Here is a 13789-nt window from a genome sequence, read left to right as displayed (position 1 = left end):
ACCAGCTCACGTTGGCTTAAAGTAAAAGTGAAATCTGCTAGTGATAGTTGTCATTGTGTAAAATCAATGGTCGATGCCTACAAATGAGCAGCCTGCTTTTGTCTGCATCTTTTTGAAATGAAGGGCCCATTGTTTCAAACCTCCAAGACTTTCCGTGGTAAATCTGCCAACAGGGCTCAGTGAATGGTCAGTTTACTTGTTGGTGTCAGTGTGAGACAGTACAGTACATGAAACCTTAGATCTCATCTCTCCTGTTATCTTTTCCTATCGTCCCACAGCCTTCTGTGCTGTGGACAATGCAGTTATCGGGGTTGTTGTAGGGCTGTCGGGGGAATGTTAATTCACACACAGGGCGGTTGTTTTGACCTCCATGTGTCCCTGAGGCGTGGGGACGAGATGCTGACTAAGGGTGGGCGATCTCACCCACTGGTGATCTATGTTAATGCGATGTGAAGAAGTGCAGTCTGCCTTGTTGTTCATCTTTCAATGCGCTCGAAGGACACCGATATCTTTTTTCCCGGCGTTCCAATCATTCCACTGCCATCACGCAAATACTATGGACAACAGTCATCAGCACACAATCCTCCGAGTACTCAAGACAGCTGCGTCACATCAGTGTAAGTTACAAAAGACAACCAGCCTGTCAGCCCTGCGGTTCCTCTGCTTTCACATCTTCAGACTGAACACTGTGTGAAAAAGGGTATTCAATTATTTTTTAAACCTTTTTATCATCTTTTGCTTCAAAGACGTGTTTTTATTTACATCTAACAGCACACAGACGTAGAACTCGGTTGATTCCCGAGTGTGAGCGCTTGCCTGATATAGCAACAAAGAGAAGGCAGCATATAATAATAGCCATATGAAATGTCACAACAGTCCTTCATGCATGAGGAACTGGCTTCTGACACATAGTGACACTCGGGCCCTGTTTCCAGCTGAAAACATCTTTGAGTTCACGGACTGGCAACAAAATCCACTGCCCTGTACCCCTTATGACAGTATTAATAGTAAATGGGTTCTTTGTAACTAAAAAGAGTGTAGGGACTCTTTGGTTGAGGGATGTTGTGCATTTGAGTTGCAGTCACTCACATTTCATCCGCTCAGCCCAGACCATGCCAGTGACAAGAAGTCTGTGGCCGGAGGCTCCATGCGTCCTTTTTATCGCCATCAAGTCAGCCGGCCTGAATGTCAGCTCGTCATCTGTGGCCGGCATGGCGGCGACGCCAGGCTAAATCATCATCTAGCTCTCAGACGCAGCCATTTAGCCATCAGTGTGTGTCAGGCAGACAGAGGCGTGAAGCCCACTGTGCAAGATGGCTCGTCCGCACACGCAGCCTTCCCCCGACAACAAGCGAGTGTAATCAGTTTGGCTGATCCACAGCAGAGTGGGTAAGGACGCCAGCTGTTGGAAGCACACTGCATATTTCATTACAGCAGCACTTTTTTCCCCTCTTCCTTTGTGATTAATTAAAACACATGAGAAAGATCAATATTCCATAATTTGGCCAAGTGCATCAGCGCAAAGTTGAGGCAGAATTAAAGTGTTTAAAAAAAGTTTTCTGAATGTTGCGACATCAAGAAGGGGTTATCTCTTCTTTTTCTCTTTCAGAGGACCCAACCCAAATTGGAATTGGCATCACTCTCATCACGGTGCTGGACATAAATGATAATGCCCCGGTGTTTGCCATCGACTACGAAACTCTCCTCTGTGAAAATGCCATGCCGGGACAGGTAAGACCCAGAAACGCTTCTGTAGTCCTTTTTCTCTCTCCACGCAAGAAACTCACACAGACTGCCTGCTGACTCTCACAGCCATTAAAACTCTTTCTTGTTCCTCAAAACAAGTCCGCTGTGCACATATCCACGTCACAGGTCGAGGCCATTCCAGGGAGACGGCGTCATTAGTATGAGGCACATCCTTAAGATTTAATATTAGGTATTGTAGGTGCTCATTCGTTCATTAGAGATGTTACTCTTATTTCATACTGTCAAAGCCAACTGAATTAATGACAGTGCTTGACTCTGCCTGTGGTCTTAATCCACAATAATATCCCAGTGTAATGTGATATCGCATGCTGCGATGGAGTATTGCACTGCTGCGGTTTGACTTTCTCTTCTGAAGACCTGTGTAATTAGACGATCACCGCAGAGGGCAGCGGGGAAGAAAATGCATGGCAATATCCCGGAGAGGGATCCAGAGAGACTTCAGGGGCTTGCAGATTTGGTCCAGGAACAGAAGCTGTAGCCATGCATTGCATTTTCCCTGTGTTTAGCATTTGGCCTCATTGTTACTAAATGACTTGTGTGTCTGCAGCGGCGATCTGTCTGCTCTTGGCATTTGGAAAATACAATCAGAGACGAAGGGTAAAGGAGGCGTGTAGACCTGAATACGTGCAATTGATCAGAATGATGTATTGTATTGGAAATGGCTATTAGGCCCTTTTAAATATGTTATTTGCATTCATATTTTGGAGTTGTTTGTCACCGTGCTCACGGGAGGGTGAACTAAAATAGCAAATGATTTCATTTGCTAAAATGAGAGACCATCTGTCATGTGTGCATTTGGTTTTTTTGTGCGCATGATGTTTGACCACAATGTGGCTCTTTTTTCAGTGAGGTTACAGAGCCTTAGAGGTGAAGCTTTCTGGTGCTGTTGCTGTGTTTTTGAGGTGTTGTCGTGGTTATTTCTTGTTTTGTTCAGCCTTAAATTTGCAAAAAAAACAAAAACAAATGAAGTTCTGTACATACAATTCAACCTATCTTGAGGTATTTTGAGATATTGTTAAATATAAATGTAATTAATCAGATTTTAGCCTCAGGGTGCAGAACATTTGTAAACACCGTCTCTATATTAGTTGCCATCATTATTGAAGAATGCAGTCTACCACAGCTGAATGTCTATTTTTGGTTAATGATGCTGCCACTTATCCTGAGATGATTGCTGTTTCACAGTGGTATCAAATTTAGAGCAATCCTAGCAACTATCTATCATACATCAACATATCCTGACTTTCAAATTCAAGAGATATTTTGTACATTTCTCTCGTCTAGCGCCTGATAAATTATAGCACAGAGCCTATGACAATACTGAAACAAAGTCATTCCCCAACAATCAAACCTGCCCCCGGGACATAGCAACAGCCTTGGCCCATGACAGCATCATCAGCAGGAAAAGGTACAGCAAATCTGTAATTACTCAGCTGAAGCAGACAGATTGCTTACTCAATGCCAGTGATAGCTGAGCTGTGAGGTTCCCCCTAGGTGTAGCTAGGAGCTACTCTGCTGTAAAGCAGGGAGCTGCTTGTGACAGAGGCCTCTGTCCTCGTCCACCCAGCGAGAAGACGTTCTGCATTCAAATTCTATCTGTATAGTGTTAAAGTGGTGCATTAAATTAGCTGCTATAGCTACAAGCTACCTTTTAACGTGCTTATAGTCAAGTGCATCTGTGGTTCTGGTTGGAAATGTTTTTAACTCCTCTATATTCAACTGTAATGAAATCTGCAACTGAGATCTGCATGTTAGTTAGTTAGTTTTTTAGATGTGAAATTTAAAAAAACAAACCACAATTTTTGTGAATCCATCACATGTGAAATGTGTTTTACACAGGTGTTGTCATGTGTGACTTCTTACATTTTACCTGTGAAATAAAACGTGTTAAAATTATTATATAATACGGAGCAGGACTGGGGACAACATTTTGTAAGTGAAAGTGACAAGAGGGATGCAAGCAATATTCTAACTGCCATATTAATCGTGGCTTTGGCTTTACGACACGATTAAATACAAAAAAAGAACAAAAACACAAGTGAAATTCATGTTTTCAATGTGTGAAATATGAGATTACAAATGTGAAATGTCAAAAAAAAAAATTGCTAAATGTGAATTTATGTGATTTCCTATTAATATCACCAATGAATATACATTTAATTCTGAAGTGCTGATTACATGTAAATATTTTATGCAAAGTTGTCACGTTCAGTTCAAATGATAAATGATGTTCCTCTCGTGATACATTCACATGTGCTTTGTTACTTTACTTTTAGAGTGAATGACCACTGCAGACAAGAAGTGCTCGTTCTCAGTTTGATTTTTCACTAATTCCAATTTCTATTCAATCCCATTCAAATAAAACCTTCTGTTTAGGGAACACTGAAGTGTACCAGTGGGACTAAACCTCCAGACTGAATAATGAAGGCAGGCAAAATGGAAATTTCATGATGAAATTTACACCCAAAAACACATACAGAGAAAAGGGAAGGAGAGAGGTTGACATTTGAATGCAAAACCCTGTTTGAATTATAACTAGGTGTCGGCTGTCTGTTAGCAGACAGGCTGGGTGGACTCGTAACCTGTCAGATGTGCGCTCCACCAACCCCCTGATTCCTAATTAATTAAAATGCTCCTGTTGTGTACTGTATGTCCGGTGGTGGCAGTGAACAGTTGGCTGTACTAACTGCATCTGCTTCCCTGTAAAGCTTTGTTAAAAATCTTAGGCCGCCCACTGGCTGTCACGCCCATTGGCTTATTCACAGCAGCGACAAAGATGAAATAATAACATTTGCCAGTTGGGGCCAGAGTTGACTCTGTGGCTCTGTAGCACAGATTAACAGGGAGTGCAGGGATGGAATAACCTGCCATTTTTCAGGCCTAATTAAGGCCGTCTCATGGCACTGGCTCTCTCCAGAGATGCCACTTGTTACGGATCATCGGTGCGTCTGTCTTCTGCCATAATATTAATTGATATTATGATGGGGTGGAGGGGGCAGAGGCAGTGGGGATGGTAGGGGGGGTAGGAGGTCACGTTGTACAATCACTTCAGTGTAACCATTACATACATGAGTGGACTGGGTGTTCTGCTGCCCCCAATCTGCTCCCCTGCCCCTCCCTGCGCTCCGGCAGCATTCCAGAGGAGGTTTAGCATCCTCCAGGGGTTTGTGAATGTTGGGTAGTCAAAGCCAGAGGTTATCAAACTGTGATCGGTGCCTCCCCAGGGGAGAGACATGAAGCAAAGGTGAAAGAGATGCTCCCATGGTGTTCTAAAAACAATGGGAAGTTAGTTACTGTGGTTTGCCCTGTTTACCCACATGGTCAGCAGCCATGGCAGCAATTTGATCTTCCATTGTAAGTCTTCTTTGAGTCAAATGTTAAATTTAGTTTTAAATTCAGTGTGACTATTACTTCCTAAAGGTATCATTATATCCATTGTGGATAATTGTCTCTAAATATGATTAGAAATCTTAGAAAACAGATATTTCTTATCACTCCAGAAATTACATGTTTTCTTAGGAAATCTTAGAATTATTCAGGAACTGATAATAACTAATTCGACTAACTTTCAATGGTGCCAGTTTGCCAAAAACAAATACAGGGAAAAAACAGTGGAGTGAGCCCTCCACTAACTAAGTAAGTCCACTCCATCATTTAAATTTTTGACTGCGTTCCCCAAAGTATTGTGGGCACTATAGTCCCAAGACTTTGAGCATTGTAGTCCTTCTTATATTCCTTGAACGCACACAGTCATATACAGATATTTGCCCTTTGTTGAAAGCAAAAAAACCCAAAACACTCAAACAATTTTAAATTGCAGCAGTGGAGATGGACTTTGAAACCCCCTGGTCAATAACATTTCATGTGTTTCTTTTTGTTTACCTTGATCAAAACTACTTCACTTGCCACTTCTTAACGACTGTCTCAACTGTCGCATCGATCTAACAAGAAAATATATTCACACCCTCAGTTTTCATTCAAATTATCAGCTTATTATAGGTGTTGCATCAAGGTGGGGGATAAAAACGGATATGTCAGGGCGCAAGGAATGTGGAAAGCATTAGTGTGTGGCAGTATACTGTCTGTTCTATAAAAAGACGGAACATGGAGCAAATTTAATCTCAGATCTCAGTAGGAGATATCTCCAGCCTCCATAGTTCTGGCTTGTCAGGATCATGTCTACAAACATGCATGTTGAATGTTCGATGATTGCCATTAAAATATGTTTGTGTGTGTGTGTGTGTGTATATATGTGTTTGATGACAGCAGGGTGGGATGTTCGAGCGGGTGCTGCTGATCTGTGGGTGTCACATGTGGGTGATGTTTGGGTGCACTGATGTCTTAGGAAGTCGCGGCAGAGCAGCACAGAGTGAGGGGTGTGAAAACCGCAGGACCACCACTTCCTTCATCAACACAACCCCTGGTGACAGCTGTCTCATCGCCATGGCAACGAGTGCCACCCATTTGATGCAATGCTTATTTATACTCTTAGTTCAACTTTCAAGTGTCTGGCTTGATCTAATCTGATTTTACTCATCTGGCTGACTACTTGAGACTTACACTTTCAAGACAATATAAGTAGTCTTTTTAAAGAAAGAAGGAGATTTTAAAATGCAGCGCAGTGTTTACTCTGCTGGGGTCAAAGAGTGGAAAGTGCTATTCAAGCTCATTATCTCTCTGGTTTTTTCACACACCAAAGTCGCTCCTTCTAGCCATGCTACATTAGCTGACATTACTTTCCTCATTATAGAGGCCACATTTCTTACCGTCTCTCCAGTCACAGTGCGAGTCGGCTCAGATAAAGGAGCACAGATGCTTTGTGGCAGAGGTGCAGTGAATTATGGTCATCATAGTTTGCTGACATGCTTCAGATGTTTGAGAGTGCTAAATCTTGATTGTTTGAACTGCACACAGGTGAGAACAGATGCATTTTAGTTGGCAGGATTTTATCTATGGAATTACTGTAAGTACTGACTAAACTGTTATTAGCCAGGTGGTCTGGTGTCTGGAGAAATGTGCATCCAAATCACAAGTCTGAACTCTTCAATGAAAAAATACAGACTCAATATTTGGCTTTGGATTAAAGACAGAAGTGTCCTTTGATAGTGGTGGAAGCTCATCTGTAGCGCTGGGCATCGTTTGAAAAAGTTTGATATCAGTGTAATACCTTTGATTTTGCTGCAATAGCACCATAGTATATATGTAATATATATATTATTTTTTAAATAGTTTTCCCATAGCATATAGTTATATAGTTAATGTATAAAGGAGGTGGACATAGGCTCTGGGTCTGATAAGTGAAGCCAATACAGAAGTGCCTTAAACCCTCGTTGTTTCTAATTGCCAGCAGGGAGTGATGCCACTGGCTCTAACAAGAAGTCTTATTGCATGGAAGTCTATGAGAAATGATTATGAAATGAATTAATTTATTAACTCACTAAACACTTTCCTGGTGAGATTATGGTCTCAGATGCTAGTTTCAAGTCTTCTTCAATACAGTGCGATGTTCATTTTGTAAGCTTTAAGGCAGGACTACCTTGTGACTAGCTAATCAGCGAGGGTCACGCCTAAACCTAAACAATCAGAGGCACAGAATGAATGTTGGCTCCAACACCAAGGTGCCAAAACGACAGTCCACAAACCACTGGGTGACATCATGGTGGCCACTTGTAGACTTGTTACAATCAGTCTATGTTTTTTTTTCATTTAACACAATGTTCCAAATGTAATCTTTTTTATTGCTAGATTTTGATACTTGAATGTTTTTTCAATGATATGTACTCATTTTATTTGGTACTGCATTTGTGTTAAAAAACAAAATTAAATCAAGTATAGGTTAGAAAGGTAGATTTTTCTCTGTTTTCACCTGAAAATATCTCAACAGAGAATAAACTGAGGAGAATCACGTCTGTCACCTCATGACTTCAAAACTCGATGGTGGTACAGATGCTGTACATTTCCAGTTTTAAAGTTTTAAGTTATTATTAGAGTGCTAATTAGATTAATCAGAAACTGTTTGTCAGGCTGACAATACCGCACCGTCATCACTTAATTAAAAGACACATTGTCACTTTATTTTACATGTTGGTTGTTGACAGCGAGGTGAAACACCTTTAAATGAGACACTAGAAGCTCTGTAACCTTGGTTGAAGTTTAAAAAAAAAAAAAAAAAGTCACATAAAGTTGTAGGATCATCCAGAGACTGATAGATACAAAATATACAAAATGGTCAAAGTCAAAGATATCCTGACTTTTAGTCCCTAGTACTGGTCAAGCTTCAAAAACAATAGACCCTACATTTCCCAGTATCAACACTATCAACATGCACTTCCTCATATCCGTCGCTCCCTTCATTCCAGTGCCAGTCCTCCACTAACAGTATTGCAACATAAACAGGCAAACAGACCAGAAGGTACCAGCCCTGGTTGTTAAAGATAATGCTATTAGCTCAGTATCTGACTTTTTAAACTCTCAAATGTCAATATCAGTATCTACAATAAAAATCCAGAGGTTACAGGTTGAAAATGTACTGTTGCCTGTACTGTTTGTCCTTATTTGTAGGATTAAACCTGAAAATTGAATGCCATTCATTAATTAATATCATTAATATCCTCAAGTTCCAGTTTTTGTCGTACAGGTACGAGTCGATATGTGTGTGTGCAAGCCTGCCTCTGTTTGCACATTCTCCTACTCCTCCGATGAAGCGACAAATGGAGCCACCTTTGTCCTTTTATATCCTTTTTGATCTGACGCGCAGCCATGTGTAAACTCAAAAAAACCTTTAATTCTGTGATTCATAGGCCTCCTCGGTCTTGCCTTGCGACAGGCACCAGTCTGTAGCTGCCGTCTTTCAGTGAGAATTTATGCCTACACCCATGCCTCTCTCCTCCTCTCTGCTACTCAACCCATTAGAGAATTCCCCACCAAAGGTTCTCTGGAACGCCTTGCATCAGAGCCACACTAATGAAAGGCATTATACATTACAAAGTGCTTGATTTAAGGATGATTTACAGTCCTTTCCCTCAGCAGTGAGGAATGGAAACCTTCCTGGAGATAAGCTCCGAATCCATCTGCAATATCCAAAGCCATCAAAGGGTTCAAATTGTGTATAGGAGGTGTCGGTGTAAGAACCACAAAGAAAGGTTTCTATCAGATGGGAAATTTCCATAACAGAGTGAGAGGCTTGTGAAATATTATGATCTCAGAATCAATGGCAGCTTTCATGATATGCAGCCGAGCATGCATACTCTGCATGTTTAGATGCTCAGTTGTTGCTACCCGTCACTGATCTGGTGCTGACACAAACATCACTTCTGTCTCTTTAGATATCCCAAATGTTCTTGAAATAGAGAAGATAACCTTTTTGCATTTCTGCCTCCCATATAAATTCCCCTTGCGCTGCAATAGCAAGTTAAAAAAAGAGGTAGCATACTTTGTGATTACTTAAGATGATGAAAGAGCAACTATTTTAATTTTGTTTAGAAACAGAGTAAAATATTCATGAAATTTCACCCCGCCTGCCAGTTTTAATAATTGGCAGGATGTCGTTTACCACCTACACTAACCCCTAATACCTGACAGCTTGTAACCAGCAGCATTTAATCACAGCTGACAACTGATAATCCATGCCTCAGCACTGATGGATCATTGGCTTTTTTTTCATTTACATTTTTTTTTTAAATTTTGTTTTTGTCTTGATGTTAGACACAGAGCTGTTTGGGGCTTGGAGATGTGATAATTTAGTGTGAATTGCTTTTAAGAATCTCTTGGATCGCGTCCACGGGTGTGAGTTGTCACAGGGTTGAGTTTCTAGATTGCCTACAAAGGCTCCAAGAGGCTTGATCTAAATTTATAAGGACACTGCTGCAGTAACACCCACTTTGATGGCCGTCGTGGTGGCTATCATTTGTCGTCCATATGGCATGTTTGTGTGTGATATGCTTCTCCTGTACAGCATGTACTGAGTGAGATTTTTCCTTTTTTTCTCGCTGCAGAAAAGTGCTGCTGCACAGAAGGCACTGAAATTAAAGCTTAGAGTTTAGTTGTTTTACATTTTTTGCTGAAAAGAGATAACTTGATTACCAAGATACCGAGTTTGTTTGAATAAAAAAATCATTACAGCGCATGCTAGTGGGTGTAAATAAATTGGTTTATTCGGTAATTTGATTTCCTGCATTATTTATAGTTGTCAGTGCTGCTATATAATAAAGCGAGTAAGATTTTCTTTCGTCTTGGGTTCAGAGGCAAAATAAAGTGGGCTGAAACAAATAGCATTCGCTTGTTTTACTCACAAATATGAATGCTTGTCTTGCATTGCCTCAAGCAAGAGCCGCACTTATCATGAGTCATTTTCATACTTGTAATAATGAAATAGGATTTTTTTAACAGCGTTGGGGTAACAACATCCAGTGGACTGACCTGAAATTATTTATTATATTGTGGTCTGTGCTTTAGATATTATAGTATGAGGAATGTATGTTTATTAACCTTTTAATGGGCTTTTCAGCCGTCTGTTAGAGCACATTTTGTGCCGTAATATTTTATTGCAAAGCTAGTTGTGATGGAACAACTAACTTGTTCACAGCAGAACCAGACTGACGTTAAAAGGTGACTTCATTCTACTCTCTGATTTAATTGGTTTAGTTTTAGAGGAAGTAAATTCATAGCCTGTGGGGTCGCTAGAAATGTGCATTAATGGCAAACAATTTTTAACAATTTTAACAAACTTAAACAAAACAATGAAAAATTGTGATTGTTTTTTCACTGTGTATTTGCTGAAGCTATCACATCAGTATGACTTAGACTTGTTTTTGGTTTCACTAATGAGGTAAATCCAAGGTGATACTGATAATATTGGAAATAATTATTCAATAAAACCATTGAATGCGCAAAATGACAAACTTCACTCTGATTACTGGAGGTGGGGCCAAATTGAAGTGTATAGGAAATACTTTTAAGTTAACTTGCCAGAAAAGGCTAATAAAAAACCACAAAAAAGGATCCATTACCCAAAATCCTTTGTGCTGCCCACCACACAGCTGAGCAAGACTTCAAATTATATGATTTTTGTTGTGTTTATATGACTATTGGGCTCCAAAAATATTTCAGGTTTACATTGTTTGTAAAATACTTTTTCTTTAGTTTTACGTGATGTATGCCTCTTGTCCAAAAGAAATGTGTAACTACAAAATATAATTTATTTCGCTAAAATTGAGGAAAAAAACAAAGCAGATCACTAAAAGTTTACTGCAATCAGACATCACTAGCATTTGGTAGAGCTTTTTGCTTTGGAGACATCACTTCTCAAAAGAAAACTTACTTCATCCCAAAGAGGGTGCCAAGCTCTTGCCAAATAAGCACTTACTGTACATCAAGAGATAAATGACACAAAACCACAGCCAAACATTATAAAACAAATCTTTTCCATCAATCAGAATCAAGTTGATTTCTCCAGTTCACTCACATCGTTGCTTGGCCTTTTAAGAAAGATTTATGCCCCCTTGTATATAAATCCATGACCGAGTGAAATGTGATGCATATACAAAGGCTTGACAATAATGCTCTCCTTAAACTGATCCTGTAGTTCTTACTGCATGCACAAATTAAACAATTTCCAGCCTGAGTTAACACCTAATCAGCCAGTGAATTGGATAAAGATCAGCAAGGTAACTAATCTTCAGTGTCTCTGTTTGTCTCTTTGGTGTTTCTTTCCTTTGTTGTCCTCAGGTGATCCAGACCATCAGCGCGGTGGATAAGGACGAACCTCTGAGCGGTCACCGCTTTTATTTCGCCCTGGCCGCACCAGTTGCTGGCAACCTCAACTTTACTCTGCGAGATAACAAAGGTTTGACCACCATCTTTGTAATTCCTCATCATTGCCTTCAAGCTACCTGGTTTTACTGTTATCTGTGGTTAAAACTGTTTGTTATCGTTATCTGACGCTATCTGCTGGTCTTAATACCTCTTGAAATGCGTTGAATTCAGTTCCCCCCAAAAAAGACTGGGCATTAAAAGATTCCTTTCAAACTTGCTCATATTAGCATCAGACAAACATTTGAATACATTTTCACACAAAATGAGGAAGTGATCTTTTAATGGGCAGTGTAAGCCAAATTGTTTTGATATCAATATTGTTTTCATACAGACCTGAAAAATTGTGAATTTGAATATCACGATAGATTAAAACTGCTGGGAACCACTGAAAAATATGAAATAATAATAACTAAATCTAGGTCTTATCGTCCCTTCTGGCTCTCCTACATACTTTCATTGTTTGGGCAGTATGTTAGTGAAACATTTGAAGTATTAAAAGTGCTTTCTACATGGTCTTAAAAGGTCATTTTTTAACTTGATGAACTGGGATAGTTAAAATGAGTGTCTAGGTCCTTATTAAAGCTCCTGTTGTCTGATGAATCCTGTTGCATGCAGCTCCTAAATCAAAACTCCCTTGAGAACATTGCCAGTGGCCTTCATAGTCTATAAAAGGTGTTGGTCAGGTTAGGTATGGTCTATTTGCTGCTTACTTCCTTCGAATTGAGCCTTGCAGCAATGCAATTGACACTTTGGCCATTGCTCACTCCAGCTCTCTATATCTGCTCACTCCAGCTCTCTATATCTGCCCTCCATCTGGGCACAATCTACTCTGCAATCTGACTCAGGAGAAGAAGTACAGAGTAACTGGTGCCTGCCGGCATGCCCAGCCGTGCCAAATGAAACCATAATTCTGCTATGACAATGCCCTCACTACCCTTTTCTGTAATTGTTCATCAAAACTGAATGCGAAAACAAACTTTCTGCTCCTACAGGAACACATCTGAGATAATTCAATATGTGCCACGATCCGCTATGCCACAGCCTTGCTCTGCTTAGTGCAGGGTCTCTTTGTACTAGACCACAGCATAACTTTAACCTTAACACACACACGCTGAATACTGGCTTTATACTGATGATTTGCTCACCACCTACATGCTAGACAGTGGGCGGATGAACAAAATCAGCCTCTTCTCATAGAAAACGTAAGTGTTCATTTGCATATAGTTTTAAAGACACATGAGAAGTGTACCTCATTTCATCATCAGTTACTTACATGAACCCCACTGCTTTAAAAAACTTGCACAGCTGATGCCCTGTGTTGAGTGTTTTCATCATACCTGTCTGAGCTCAGCTAAGGGTGCCATGTTACATTTCAGAGGAGGGAAGTTCAGGTAACCTCAGCAGATTGCGAGCAACTTAGCCGGTATTTTTTATTCTTTTTTTCTTTGTTGAACAAGGGCTCTGCATGAACATACAGTGATTACCTTGGTTTCAATATGTTAAACATGTGTATCAACACTGTCATCAGACATGAATGTAAACAATTCTGCAGACACTCACCATAATGTCCAATTGTCCAAAGAACAGATATGAGAGTGGTGTCAATCTTCGTATCTAACTCTCAGCAAGACAGGAAATAGGTTTGGCTTTAAATCTTAAGCATTTCTCTAGAACATTGTATATTTCGATTAAATAAGCAACAATGGAAAAATAAACATCCATCCATCCATTATCTATACAGCTTATCCGTCAGGGTCGTGGGGGAGCCGGAGCCAATCCTAGCTGACTTTGGGCGAGAGGCGGGGTTCACCCTGGACTGGTCTCCAGCCAATCACAGGGCCAACACATACAGTAGCTCACAGGCAATTTAGAGTCACGAATTAACCTAACCTGTCTTTGGATGGTGGGAGGAAGTCGGAGTACCAGGAGATAACCCACGAAAGCACGGGGTGAACATGCATGCTCCACTCAGAAAGGTTCAAGGTTCAAACCACAAACCAGTCGGCCATCGGATTTGACCTGGAACCTTGTGAGGCAACAGTGGTAACCACCGCACCACTGTGGTACCGACTGTTAATGTAAAATAATCAAAAAATGCTCTAACTTTTTTAGAATATAGTGCCTTCATGTAGGAACTCTCTCCTTACGGGGTGACAGAGGCTAACTCAGAAAACTAGTTTTCAGGGCCTTTAAGGTTAGACGACAAAAA

At 40.4% G+C, this 13789-nt stretch overlaps 1 protein-coding gene across 1 annotated transcript in view; it reads left to right on the top strand.

Annotated features, from left to right (window-relative positions):
- Positions 1-13789, top strand: part of LOC139220776 (cadherin-7-like) — an 82947-nt gene that overhangs the window by 58765 nt on the left and 10393 nt on the right. The window contains exons 8-9 of the mRNA XM_070852611.1: positions 1610-1731; positions 11494-11611. Of these exons, the coding sequence (XP_070708712.1) occupies positions 1610-1731; positions 11494-11611 (240 nt within the window). The remainder of the gene's footprint in view (positions 1-1609; positions 1732-11493; positions 11612-13789) is intronic.

This window comes from Pempheris klunzingeri, chromosome 21, assembly GCF_042242105.1.
Source record: "Pempheris klunzingeri isolate RE-2024b chromosome 21, fPemKlu1.hap1, whole genome shotgun sequence".
Taxonomy (NCBI): Eukaryota; Metazoa; Chordata; class Actinopteri; order Acropomatiformes; family Pempheridae; genus Pempheris; species Pempheris klunzingeri.
Note: the sequence above shows the minus strand (reverse complement) of the source record. Positions and strands in the feature narration are given on the sequence as shown.